The following is a 14,934-nucleotide window of genomic DNA, read 5'->3' on the forward strand; positions in this document are numbered from 1 at the left end:
TTACAACTAGAATATACAACTATGTACGGGGGGCTTTGGGGAAGAGAAGAATAAGAAAAAAACCCCACAAAGATTGGCAACAGATGTTAGCTCAAGTGGCAATCTCTTAAAAAAGGGGGGAGAGATAAGACTATATATCCCCACGTGCTTGTATTTGCATAAATAAATTCTGGAAGTACACACCCACAAATAAAAGCACCTATTTGTGACAAGACTATGAGGAGAAAAGAAGAGTCAGGGTGGCAGCAACAGTGTGTATTTCTAGACAGTATTTCATTTTGAATCATAAAGCATAGGCAAAAAGCTTAACTTTAGAGACACAGACGGTAGTGAAGAGTCAGCATCCTCCTCTTAAGAACGGGAAATAGGAAAATAGGATATAAAGAGGTAGCAGTGAAGATCCAGATACACAGTGTGGATCTCTTCAAAAAGTAGGAGGTTGAGCTTGAAGGGGGCTTCCAGTGGCCCTATAATCTGAGCAATACAATAATGCTAGTAAAGGATTATAACTCACTGAAAAAAGTAAGAATCCGTGAGTCTCTACTGATATTAATAAATGAATGGATGAATGCATAGGGTAAAGGGACAGATCTTACAGGAGAATGTCAACTAATGTAGAAAGAATGACAGACTTAGAAAATCACTATTTGGCAATTCATTGATTCAGGCAAGAATCTTGATGAGAAACAAGTTACTTACATAGTCTCAAAGTTCTCCCAACAATATAATTATCAATTATGAAGGGAAAAATACTAACTGTACAGTGACAAACTCTGCATAGACCACCTTAACCCAGTAGTTGAAGTTACTGCCACCAGGAATGGGGTAGACGGGCATCATGCACCTCTGCTGTGACACACTAATCACATACAACATCGGTCTACCAACAATCCATACCCGAATCTAATCAAGAGGAAACATCAAATACAGACTGAGGGACATTCTACCAAGTAACTGGCCTGTACTCTTTAAAAAATATCAAGGTCTTCAAACACTAAGGCTGAGAAACTGTCCCAGAATGCAGGTGACCAAACAAACATGAAAACTAAATGCAACCTGTGTTCCTGGATTGAATCTCTGACCAGAAAATTTTTTTTATTTGCTTTAAAAGACATTATTGAGACAATTGGCAAAATGTGACTAAGGTCTACAGACTCACTATTAGGATGGCACCAATACTACTTTCCCAATTTTGATAATGGTACTGTAGTTACTAAGAAAATGTCTTTGATTTTAGGTAATAAATATTTCTTTTTAAGGGTTAAAGGGACATATATCTCCAAGTTAATCTCAAATGGTTCAGAAAAAAACAGTATGTTTATAAAAAGAGAGAAGAATAAAGCAAATGTCGTGAAATGTTAACATTTGAAGAATATTCAAGAATTCTTTGTTCTATTCTTGCAAAATTTCTCTAAGTCTGAAATTATCTTAAAATAAAAAGCTCCTATTGAGGACAGTTGGTGAGATTAGAAATTTGAGAGAACACACACCCCACTAGAATGAAAGAAGCACTCTATAATTTACAAAGTACTCTGAGATAGCATCCATTTTGAAGCCACAACCTCGAAACAGAGAACTGACGTTATTCCCATTTGACATTTAAAGAAACCAAGGATCAGAAAGTCTAAGTGACTTGTATGGTCTGACCCCAAATTCCATTTGCTAAACTACCCTCCTAAATTCGACTCCTCTTTTGAGGCTTAATTACTAGTTCCTTCATGATTCTTTCCAACACATACAAAACCTCACCCTTGACCTCTAATTAAACAATCCTCATTTTCTAACTATTTCAGATGTTAAACTCACTTTTCCAAATAGGACTAATTACTGCTCTGGGGACAAAAACCAGTTCTACTACTATGTATTCTCCAGCATTGGGCACTCCAATTAAATGCCAATCCCTGCTTCCTTGCCTCTACTAACACGCTAACCCCATCATCACCACCAAACATGCACTCTCTTCACTCTTACTTCTACCCACATTCTACTTTTTTAAGGACCAGTGGAAATCTATTCTAACAACCATTTCCTGGCAGCACAGCATACAGCTAAGGGTTCTGACTCCAATGCCAAGGAGAAGTGGGCTTTAATCTCAACTCCACTACCTACTTGTGCAAGCAACTTGTTTAATTCTCTAAAGTCTCCAACTCCTCGTTTACAAAGAGGTCTCCCTCAAATTGTACCTCCCTCAAAGGGCTGTTGTGAAGATCAAATTAGGTAATGCAGAGGAAGTGCTTAACAGATGCACATACTGAGTGTATACTAAATGGTAGCTACAAGAGACTAGGTACAAAACAGCGCACTGGGCTAAGGTTAAGGTTGCCACAAAGAAGGGAGAGCACGCAGTAGAAAATGGAATCGACATATTTCTTAGAAGGAATATCATCAAGAAGACAAGAGATAAGTGCTGGCGAGGACAGGCGGAAAGGGAATCTGTGTGTGCTGTTGGTGGGACTGTAAATTGGTTCACCTACTATGGAAAACAGAATGGAGGTTCCTCAAAAAATTAAAAATACAACTACCAATGATCTAGCAATCCCACTTCTGGGTATATATCTAAAGGAAATGAAAACAGAGTATCAAAAACTCATACCTGCACTCCCATGTTTATTACAGCATTCTTCACAATAGCCAAAATATAGAAATAACCTAAGTGTCCATCAATAGATGAAAATGTGTTTTCTTATATCTATATACACACACAGGGATATTACTCAGCTATGAGAAAGAAAGAAATTCTGCCATTTGCGAGAACATGAACGGACTTTGAGGGCACTATGCTAAGTGAAATAAGTCAGAGAGAAACACAAATACTGTGTGATATCATTTATATGCAGACCCTAAAAAAGCTGAACTTGTAGAAACGGAGAGTAGAATGGTGATTACCAGGGGCTGGAGGGTGGTGGAATTGGGGAGATGTTGTTAAAGGGTACCAACTTGCAACTAGAAGAGGAATAAGTTCTGCAGATCTAATGCAAACAATAGTGATTACAGTCAACAATACTACATTATATACTTCAAAGTTGCAAACAGACTAGATCTTAAATGCTCTCCACAAAAAAGAAATGATAATTATGTGACACAATAGAGGTGTTACCTAATGCTTCAGTGGTAATCATACTGCAATATATAAATGTATCAAATCAGCATGTTGTATACCTTAAACTTTCACAAAGTTAGATGTCAATTATATCTCAACAAAAATTAAACACACCACACAAGGGCAGCACACTAACTGCTGAGGGGTGGGGAGGGAACTGATTTTACTTGTCAATCATACCTTAACAAAGCTGGAAAAAAATTAAAAAGAAAAAATGAAAATGGAACTGAATATACAAAAATAATTATTATAGCACAATGCAGAATGAAGTAGATGCCAAACCAACAGCTAAAGAACCTAAATTCCAGATTCCAAACCAGACCAAATCAGGTACCATGTACCAAAAGAAGGCAAAGACACAAGAGAAAACTACAGATCAATAACCCTTGTGAATACAGACACAAAAATCCGCAAACAAAAGACTAATAAATCAAATCTAGGAACATATAAAAAGGACTATACACCATGTCCAAGTGGGATTTATCCAAGGAATGCAAGGTTGGTTTAACACACGAAAATCAATCAATGTAATACAACATATTAATAGAACAAAGGACAAAAGCTACATGATGATCTCAACAGACACAGAAAAAGCATTTGACAAAATCCAACACTCTTTCATGACAAGACGAAAACACTCAAACTAGGAATAGAAGGAAATGTCCTTAATCTGATAAAGGCCATCTACAAAAAGCCCACAGTTCACATCATACTAAATGGTTAAGACTGAATGCTTTTCGGGGCTGGCTCCGTGGCCAAGTGGTTAAGTTCGCGTGCTCCACTGCAGGCGGCCCAGTGTTTCGTTGGTTCGAATCCTGGGCGCGGACATGACACTGCTCATCAAACCACAGTGAGGCAGCGTCCCACATGCCACAACTAGAAGGACCCACAACGAAGACTATACGACTATGTACCGGGGGGCTTTGGGGAGAAAAAGGAAAAAATAAAATCTTTAAAAAAAAAAAAAAAAGACTGAATGCTTTTCCTCTAAGATTAGAAAGAAGACAACGTCTGCTCTTGCCCCTTCTATTCAACATTGTACTATAGGTTCTAGTCAGAAAAATTAGGCAGGAAAAATAAATAAAAGGCACCAAGACTGGAAAGGAAGTTATAAAACTATCTCTATTCACAGACATGATCTTATACATAAAATGTCCTGAGGAAGACACATACACACAAAGACTATTAGAAATAATAAACGAGTTTAGCACAGCTGAAGGATACAGGATCAACATACAAAAACCAACTGGCTGATATGCTACAATATGGATGAACCTCGAGGATACTGTATCAAGTGAAATAAGCCAGTCACAAAAGGACAAATACTCTATGATTCCACTTAGCTGGGGTACATAAGGACAAAGTAGGATGGTGGCTGCCAGGGCTTGAAAGGAGAATGGAGAGTCATTGTCTAATAGGTACAGAGTTTCAGTTTTGCAAGATGAAAAAAGTTGCAGAGATGGATGGTGGTGATAGTGGCACAAACTGTGAAAGTGCTTAATAATCACTGAAATGTACACTCAAAAATGGTTAAGATGGTAAACTGGACATATAAACTTAAAACTTTTGTGCTTCAAGGGACAACATCAAGAAAGTGATAAAACCCAATGTTACTGTAATTTAAAAAAATTAAAAATTAAAAAAGAAAATAGAAAGTGAAAAGGCAACCCACAGAATGGGAGAAAATATTTGTAAACCATGTGTCTAATAAAGGACTTCTATCTAGAATACATAAAGAATTCTTCCAACTCAACAATAAAAAAAATAACCAAATTTTTTAAATGGGCACAGGATTTGAAAAAAGATATCACCAAATCAGATACACAAATGGCCAATAAGCACATAAAGATGCTCAACATCATTAGTCACTAGGGAAATGCAAATCAAAACCACAATGAGATACCACTTCCTACCCACTAAGATAACTACAATAAAAAAGAACAGTAACAAGCGTTGGTGAGGATGTGGAGAAAACAGAACACTCATACATTGCTGGTGGGAATGCAAAATGGTGCAGCCGCTTTGGAAACAGTCTGGCAGTTGCTCAAAAAGTTAAGGAGTATTACCATATGCCCCAGCAATTACACTCCAAGGTATATACCCAAGAGAAGTGAAAACCTACGCCCACACAAACACTTGTACACAAATGCTCATAACATCATTATTCATAATAGGCCCAAAGTGAAAACAAACCTAATGCCCATCAACTGATAACTGAATGAACAAAATGTGGTATAGCTATACAATGGAATATTTTTCACCCATAAAAAAAAACAAGTATGGATATATGCTACAACATGGATGAACCTTGAAAACATGCTAAGTGAAAAAAGCAAGACACAAAAGGCCACACATTGCATGATTCCATTTATATGAAATGTCAAGAATAGGCAAATCCACAGAGACAGTCCAGATTAGTGGTTGCCAGGGGCTGTGGGGAGGGGTGAATGGGAAGTGATTGTTAATAGATATGGGTTTTTTTTTTTGAGGTGGGGGGATAAAAATGTTCTGGAATCAGATAGTTATGATGATTGCACAACTCTGTGAAGGTACTAAAAACCACCAAATTGTCTACTTTTAAAAGGGTGAATTTTATGGTATGTGAATTTTATCTCAATAAAGCCGTTTTTAAAAAATTGAAGGAACCTTCAGAGAAGAAGCTGAGGATAGGGCAAGAGGTAGAGGCGATAAAACTAAAGAGATAAGCTGAGCACAGACAAGTCTTTGCGCTTAAATTTCAGTCACTGGGGAGCCAGCAAACAGCTCTAAGAAATAGTGAGTGGCAGGCTCAGAACTGTTACTTGAGGATGATTAACCTGCAGCAGTATAAAGAATGCACATTTATGTCCCTTTCTACCTTTACATGGTGAGATTCTCACTTATATGCCTCATGTTGCCTAGGGATTCACAAGTAGAATATTAAGTAAAACATATTCCTCTGACATCCTTTGTATAGGCAGTTATCCAACAGCTGTAATGCTTAAAGATATATTTAAAATCAGTGCATACTTCAGCACCACACAGCACTATTTCCTTGTGTTTCAGGGGGATTCTTCAAAAGAATAAGAGAAAGAAGGGACCGAAGTCACCAAAACAGAGATGTCAAAATTATAAAAGCATTCAGTGTCACTGCAGCAAGCTGCACGACAAATGCTAGCTGACTCAAAACCACCAGGAAGAACAGCGAAACAAGCGACTCGGCTTAATCTTGTTTGTTATTATACAAAATCCAATCAATTGCTGTTTGCAGAAAATATCTTCTAAGGTTCAAAGTATAAAATTCCTTAACCAGGTTTCAATCTGTTTTGAACATTCCACTTGAAACGGAAGTCAGCTGAGTCATCATCACATAACATACTACTGCTGAAAATTCAAAATGCTTTTCCCTAGTTACAAGAGTAGAAAGGCTGGGATTTCTGCTTCATAGCCAACTCACACACACAACATGCAAATCATTTTAAAAATAAGACCACCTTCATAGGAAATTTAAACTATATTTCTTTTCAGAGTTTTTTTTTTTATGCCACAGTCAATGTTACTTTCTCTCTTTTGAATCTTGAAATCTCCTTTTTATTGATATTATTTCACTCCTCTGACATCCTCCCTATAACACAGTTTCTTAATCTTTGAAATCTGATCAATGCTAAGGACCATCTTTCTTAAAGCACACAATGCAATTTTTCAAACTACTTCATACCATCTATGGTCACTCTGTAGAATCCAGGATGAGAACCCCTGTTTTGGTGGCACAATGCCACTCTAACTTCAATGGGGCATTCTTTTTAAAAACATGTATCACAAGCCCAGGATATATGTTTCATTTTCTTAGCAGGGTTACCAGTTTATCACTGATGAAAGCTGAAAACAAGCAACTTTTATGTCTAACAATAAATCTTCAAAAAAGCTGCGATCATTACAATTGATCAATTTAAACATGAAGACCTGTAATTAGAAGACCTAGCAACCCTTTAAAATTTTATCTTAGTTTAAACTAATTGTTTGGCATATCCTAAAATGAAAGAAACATTAGTTAGTGTAAAGGCAAAAGTACTGGGTAAACTTCCTGTTAATTTGCTTAAAAATGGTGGGGGAGGGAGCCTGATGTGATGCCCTCAGAACAAACACATCACTTCTGTGACGTTCCTGCCAAAAAGGTTTAACCTGAATCTAATCATACAGAAATGATCAGACAAATCCAAATTGAAGCCTGCAGAAACTAGTCAGGACTATTCCAAAATGTCAACGTCACGAAAGGAGAAGAAAAGGATAAGGTACTGTTCCTGATGTAATGAAATTACAGGCAAGAAAACTAAACGCAACCCTGGATTAAGGAATTGAGGGATAAGAACAAACATCTGAAAAGATATTATTGAAACAGTTTGAATATGGATCGAATAGCATTGTAACAAAGTTAAAGTTCCCCGTGCGTAATAAGTTAACTGTCGTTATGGAGAATGCCTTTGTTCTTGGGAGATACAGGTTGTCTTCTTTAGGGGTGAAGTGGCATGATAAAAGAAATGTGGCAAAACACTAATCGGTAAACCCAGAGAGAGATACAGGTATTCTATGCACTATTCTTTCTACTTTGCTGATGGTTAGAATGATTTTTTAAAAATTTTAAATGGGAGGATATTTTCTTGATTTTGAGTGAGAGACTTCTCCTAAGTGAGTCTGAGAAGAATACATACGGCACACGTCTGTTCTAACCTCTCCAGACTCGGCCAATACTTTTGAGGTTGTCATAAAACAGATCCGTAAAGGACTTTATACTTGCAGACGTACTTCTGATGCCAGAATTCACAAGAGATTATAGACTGATATTCAGATTTTTTAATCATGTTTATATTTAAGTTTACCACAGAGGGTTGTTACACACTTTACAATTAAGCTTACAGTTTGTGATGCATTTATTTTATCAATTAATTTACCACACAGCTGCCAAATTAGGCTAGAAAGAAACTTACCGGTATGAATTTGCTGGCCTACAAACCACATCACAGGAAAGCAACAGAGAAGCTTAACAAAATCACAAGATCACTTTTTTTTTCAGATAAAGGTTGATGAACTGCAAGAGCCGGGTCCACCTTATCTGGAGAAAACTAATTCCCTGATTTACTCCTGTTGTCCCTAGTCTTTTCTTATTTAATAGCATTTGCCCCAGGCACAAGTGTCTCAGATAAAGCTGTCCCAGTTTAGATGCTACACTGTATGGTACTACATCATCTTTAACAACTTTTATTGTATAATGGCATTTAATAATTGAGTTTGGGAGAAAAAAGAATCAGCATAACATGAAGCATGTAACTTCTGCTTTAGACAATATACCCTACATTACAGTAAATTCATTACTGGAGTAGGCACAAAATATGGTTAAGACCATTGTTCTTTATTTTCAGACCGGAGAAGTCAAAGTTATCTTTTTTCTATAGTGCAGTATAAAATAAAATACTGCATAGTTGGAAGAACCCTATAGTTAGAATCAAAAGGCCTGTCTGAATCCCAACTCTGTCACTTGTTAGAAGATATAACCTTGACTAAGTTACTGGATCTGTCTCAACCACAGTTTTCTCATTTGTAAAATGAATGGGGCAGACTACTGGCTGGTCTCTATTTAACATTATGGTCCAGCTCTAAATACTCAATGATTCTATAGCTTTGGCCTCCAAAATATTTTTTAAAATTAGATCAGTTGTGTTAGAAGAGATTTTTTACAACTGGAAAATGTAACATCATCTTCTCTACACAAACTCCTATTTCTGTTCTGACCTGTTCATAGGGTAGGTCAATCTCCCATTCACCCAAGACCCCTGTGTATCTGGACTCCTCTCACAACTAATCCCAGATTAGTTAGCTGCCAAATCCCAGATTCCACTTCCTCAGTATCTTCTAATGTCACCCTTTTCTGCCCCCACTTTAATTCAGGTCATGCCTAGATCACTAGTTGTTACTATTCTATCATATCACTACCCAACCCAAAACATCCAAGAGCTCCCCACTATCTAAAGATCTAGGCAAAAAGTCCTCAACCTGATATTCAAGAATCTCTACAGCTGTCCCCACCCTTATATGCCAATCCAACAGAACTACTCACTGTTATTTACAAATTCCCTGTACTTTCTGGATTTTGCGCCTTTATTTCTGCTGCTGTTCTTACACTACTCTCTTCTCTGCCTTTCAACACTGACTCCATTCTTTAAAGTTCAGTTCAATCGGTGATCACTCCCATGTAGACATTATAGTTCCCTCTTTTGCATGCCCAGGACACTGACATCAAGTAGCAATTTTAATGGCCAATAGTGAACTAAGAAAGATAGTTTACCTAGGGTGGTAAACTAATTTATCCCTTGTGCCAATTTTGTTTAAATGGCACTGGCTACCTGGCACACCGTCTTGAGGAGGATTTGCAGCTTAGCAGAGGAAAAGGAGAATCGCAATACATCTCTGACATTCAGAGATAGAGTTTCCAAACTGAGGGTCCACACAATGGGGTGTGAACTCCCATTAAAAGATGGTAAATTTAACATTTAAAGATTTCACGTTAAAAATCCAAATCTTTGGTTATCATCAGGAAATAGAAAGATTTAAAACAGTGGTTCTCAAGTGGGGGTGATTTTTGCCCTCCACGGGACATAGGGCATATCTGAAGATATTTTTGACTGTCAGAACTGAGTGGAGAGTCCTCAGACACTGCTGAGCATCCCACAATGCACAGACTTCACAATAATAAATTATCTAAACTGCAATGTCAACAGTGCCCAGGTTGAGAAACTCTAATCTAGAAAAATTGCACGTATCTGTGAGTTCAGCCTCCCCAAAGAGATTTTCAAATTTTTCAAGGTAAAGAACCATGCCTCTAGTAAGAGACAATACAATATAGTCCAAAGCTTGACAGCTCCTCCAATTAATTACCAGTGGCGTGGACTCCTAAAAGTTACCTAACCTCTTTGTGCCTCAAATTCTTCATCTGTAAAACAGGGATAATAATAATACCCACCTCAGAGTGTTCCAGGGACCAGATGAGTCCACGTAAAGTCTTCAGAAAAGAGCGTCAGGCAGATAGTAAACATTCAATAAATTTACCTGCTTCCGTTCTTCCCCTCCCTAGTGCCTAGTTTTGCATTTGGAACATGAAAGATGCTCAAGAAATGTTTACTAAATGAATACAGAATACTGCCTTGACTTCCTGGGGAGAGCACGAACGTGTAAAGTCAGACAGGCTCTTCTTATCTGGGAAAAAGGAAGCATGGAGCTAGAGAGAGTTGAAATGAAGCATTTGCCCATCTAATCACATCTCTCCCTCCTCAGAACACTTTTAACCTTTAGGAAATGTTCCCCTCTTACGGTTCTTAGCACATACTGCCTCGTAACCTCCTTGACAAGTATTTTTCTTTTTCGTTCCTTCTGATCAACTAAAGATCCTCAAGTATATGAAGGGGAGGGTATCTTCTTTTGACCCCTACACATCATTTACCCTGTGTTATTTATTTAATACTTCTTAGTCTGCCTACTAGATTTCCGAGGCCTTTATGTGACTTCCTTTTATATAACCCAAGGGACCACAGACTTAGCAACTGGCTGGCCCAAACCTCTCGTTTTATAGATTAGGCACAGAGAGGCTAAGTGATTTGCCAAGTCAAGGTCATATTGTAAGTGGCAGAGCCAGGGTTCAAACTCTGATACAGAAACCTCAAGCTCTATCCAACTGTAATAGCATATAAAAATTATACCTGTGGTAGAGACAATTTTTAATCAAGTCTCAGAATACCTCCATAGGAATTATACTGATATAGTTACCTGACAAAGCAAAAATAGAAGAAATAGACCCAAACTCCAAGCTCCTTGCGGCTAATGAAATTACACCTTAAAAACTCAACCTGTTTTCTTTAATGGTTTCATATCTTAACAAATCTTTAATAGCTTCTGACAACAAAACTTAGTTAAATGTCCAACGAACAGTAATTTAGTCAGTGATGTCAAGCTTAATTTCCTTTAAATAATGCCGTAATTACTCTAACAAAAAAATCTCTTATTTGGTAAGCCAATAACGCCCATCCTTCACTAACTGAATAGATTCTTTAATGATCACTTTAACAGATTAATAGCTATAAAACTCAAAAGACCAGCAATTTGGAATGATTCTATGTGGTGAAAAATATTCACATGATTTGATTTGTGAGTGTTAATAACCTCAACATAAACCTAAAAACAGTCACGAAGCACGAATTACATTAAGAACTGAGACAGGAGAAATTTCATTTTATTCTATCCTAGTGAAAGCTGCTCACTGATTAAATTAATCCAGAAGTTTCTCAGAGTGTCCCAGTATGATGCAAAAAAAAAAAAAAAAAGGCGAATAAGAAAGGAAAAGACTGTAAGACAACATGAATGTGAAAAAGAGTTAAGTACAGTGCAATGCCCTGATGCTTAAGCAATTACAGCTCAATAACGCTGAACATTTCCATAAAGGCATCGTTTAAAAAACAAAAAAACTCCCTTTGTGGAGAAGATTTAAGTTACCAGTGCAAAAGCACTTAGGCCCCAAAGGAACGATAACCACTTACTGGGAACAGATTTTAATTATTTTACCAGCTGATAAAAAGAACACACACCGAACGTAGACACAAATGTAGTTTCAAAAGAAAACAAAACGCAGTTTATGCTTGGTGAAGTTCAAGGGCAAAACTGTTTCCAGTGCAACAGAACCCGGCCGACTACAATGTGTTGGAAAAAATGCGAACACATAGTATCTTTTTATAAAGGCAACAATTTGAGTTACAAAGTAATAACGGGGAAGCCAAAACAGTTTGACAGCCCGCCATAAGGGCGGCCTCAATCATGAGTCACACAATGCCTGCAACCATTTACAATAGTAATTAATACACAAGTCCCCTAATTAAATTCTAAAAGGCTGAGAATGCTTTAACTAAGTTTACAAGAATTGCTTTTCGCTGTTTTTTGCCCCCAAAGAAAGGAACACATGCGTAATTACGCATCTCCCCGCAATCGCTCCATGCAATATTCCCTCTGGCCTCTTCTGCCGAATGCCTGTCCCCTGCGTGCGAGAGAAAATGACACCGGGGAACTTCTAAACCCAGAAAGGGCGAACCAGAGTGGAAAGACACGATTCACGGGGCGACAGACGAAGAGCTCGCCCATCTTACCTGCTAAGATTCCTTTCTACGTCTTTGGTAGCTTTAGCTTCCAATTCTCTGGAACAAGAAAAAGAGAGAGAGAGAGAGATGCGCGTGAAACGGAGCTGCTGCGGCAGAGGCTCGCGCCGGGGCCGGATGGGGGAGGGGCGGCAGGGGAGCCCGGGGGGGCTCGCAAAGCTGCGGGGCTGCAGCCCGGACTGCGGGCGGCCCGCGCGGCCCCCGGCCCGGCCCCCGCGGCGCAGCGCGGCCCCTCCGGGCCTCCCGCCGGCCTCCGCAGCGGCGCCGCCCGCGCCCCCCGCCAAGGCCCGAGGTCTCCGGGACGCCTGGCGCCGCCGCCGCCGCCGTCCGCGGTCGCGGGCCCTGCGGCAGCGCCCGAGGCTCCGCCCGCCCGGAGGGAGGACCCCCGCCCCGCTCACCTCATGTGTGTAAAGTGCACGAGCAAGTGGGGCGCGGCGAGTGAGGCTCGCGAGCCTCAAGCCCTCCGCAGCGCCGCGGGGAGAGGCCCGAGCCGCTGCACCAGCGCCATTTTCTACACCGACCCGCTGCCGCCGCTGCCGCCGCCGCCGCCGCCACCGCCGCCGCAGGCCCCAGACCGGAAGTGAATGCCCCGCTCGGCAACCTCTTCCGGGGGCGCCGCGGCCGGCGGCCTCAAGATGGAGGCCCTAGCAACTGGACCTGCAGACGGGGCAGGCCCTTGGCAACCGCCGGGGCTCGGCGCGCGACCCCCAGCCGGACCCCCCTATTGGGGGGTCACAGCTTCCGAGGCGCCCCGCAGAGCGGCTGGGGGGCCCGCCGAGCCCCGAGCCCAGCCTTTCTCGCCGCGGCCGGCTCTGATCTGACTCGAGTCCCTCCCGTCCTCCTTCTTTGCTGCGACACAAGTTTCCTTCCCTGCCAGCCGGCCCCTCCCCCACTGAAACACACCAAAAAAAAAGAAAGAAAGAAAGAAAGAAAAATCCGTGAACCGCAAATACTATCCCTGCCGCAGCATGATGAGCCCGCGTGGTTTTTGAAATTCATCACTTCTAATTATTTTTGACCTTGGGCCAGTTATTTAACCCCTCTGCTTCTGTGTTTCCTCCTCAGGTAAAGAACGCGTACCTGAGGCGGGCCGTGAGGTTGAAAAGCGATTTTTAGCTACCGAATTTTGCAGACCATTTGACTCGGCAGTTCCACTTGCCCAAATTTCCATTCAGAAAATAAATAACCCGGGATATCTACAAATTTTTCACCACCAAGATATTAAGTCCCAGCATTGATGATGGTGAAAAATTGTAAACGGCTAAAATGTCCAACATTAGGAGGTGGCTGAACTCCTGGCATGCGTTAGGGAACTGTAAAAATGATGTGGAGGAAGAGTGACTGAATGGGGAAAATGGTTACAATAGAATAGGTGAAAAAGCACATTCCAAAGTAGCTCACATGGTGAGAAACATGTAGACACAGTAAGATACAAACGTGTAAAGTTAAAAAATACCTACATGTAGATACATACATATCTACAGGTAGATACAGCAATATACATACATGTAGATACAATCAGATACATATACTCCTGTGTAATATTTGCATATTCTTTCTATCCTCTCACAACGCTTTTTTTTTCTTAAAGATAATTCCTCCTCTGCTTAAAATTCATTTCTTCTCAGAAATCTCACTCTGCATCATCCCATTTTCCTTTTTCTAAATGGTCCTTCCACTGGCTTGAAAACATGCCCAAGTGTCTCCCATTAAAAAGACACAAAATCTTGACTGCCCAGTCCCTGTCCTCTGAGAGAGATGTGTAATAAGTAAATTAATGAATAAATGAATGGATGGATGCACAGCAAGTCCTAAAGCTTATGCTCCAAAATGTTAACTGATCACGTTATGAGGTTTTTAATTTTCTTCTCTTAATGCATCTGGCTTTTGGGGGGGAGGGTTTGGTTTCATTTTTGTACAATGAGCATGTCAAAAAAAAAGGGGGGGTTTTAAGTTAAGTTTACAAAATGTAAAATGTAGGGGCACCCGTAAATGCTAGTGACTTTCTGTTTCCTGCCATCATCCCTAAGGTCGATTCATCCATACATGTATTTGGTTTGGTTTTCTTTTATTGTTCTTTCTACTTAAAATGTTAAAAATTGTGTTATAGTATCTCTTTAGGAGTTAAAAAATACTGACATGTATGTATAGCAGAATATATTTTCATAGCAGGTTTATGAATAATTTTCCACAACAGCATAAGGCAATAAAAACAGTAGTATTTATCAACATTTACACAGGTAAGATTAGTTGATTCTATTTATTAGACTTTTGTAAGTTTGAATAACTCAACAGTTCTCAGTTGGGGAGATTTTGCACACATCCGCACCCCAAAGGACATTTAGCAATGTCTGGTTTTTGGTTGTCACAACTGGATGCTACTGATATCTAGTGGGTAGAGGCCAGGGATTCTGCTAAGCATCCTACAATGCACAAGACAGTCTCCTACAACACAAGAGTATTTGAACCATGGGGCTGGCCTGGTAGCGCAGTGGTTAAGTGCACACTTTCTGCTTTGGCGGCCCGCGGTTCGCAGGTTCGGATCCCGGGTGCGGACATGGCACCGCTCGGCAAGCCATGCTGTGGTAGGCGTCCCACATATAAAGTAGAGGAAGTTGGGCACGGATGTTAGCTCAGGGCCAGTCTTCCTCAGAAAAAAGAGGA

At 40.0% G+C, this 14,934-nt stretch overlaps 1 protein-coding gene across 9 annotated transcripts in view; it reads right to left on the reverse strand.

Moving 5' to 3' along the window:
• TNRC6A (trinucleotide repeat containing adaptor 6A) overlaps window positions 1-13,128 on the reverse strand; it is a 102,083-nt gene extending 88,955 nt beyond the window's left edge. For 5 of the 9 annotated variants that reach the window (XR_011494219.1, XR_011494218.1, XM_070484671.1 and 2 more), the window contains exons 1-2: window positions 12,669-13,128; window positions 12,262-12,309 (exon numbers count right to left, since the gene is read on the reverse strand). Coding sequence is in view for 3 of the 9 variants with exons in the window: in XM_070484671.1 (XP_070340772.1) it covers window positions 12,262-12,309; window positions 12,669-12,673 (53 nt within the window). In the remaining 6 variants the exon portion in view is untranslated. The remainder of the gene's footprint in view (window positions 1-12,261; window positions 12,310-12,668) is intronic. The other 4 variants (XM_070484674.1, XM_070484672.1, XM_070484673.1 and 1 more) reach the window with 4 other exon arrangements.
• Between the last annotated feature and the right edge of the window lie 1,806 nt (window positions 13,129-14,934).

Source organism: Equus asinus, chromosome 14 (assembly GCF_041296235.1).
Source record: "Equus asinus isolate D_3611 breed Donkey chromosome 14, EquAss-T2T_v2, whole genome shotgun sequence".
NCBI classification, from domain to species: domain Eukaryota; kingdom Metazoa; phylum Chordata; class Mammalia; order Perissodactyla; family Equidae; genus Equus; species Equus asinus.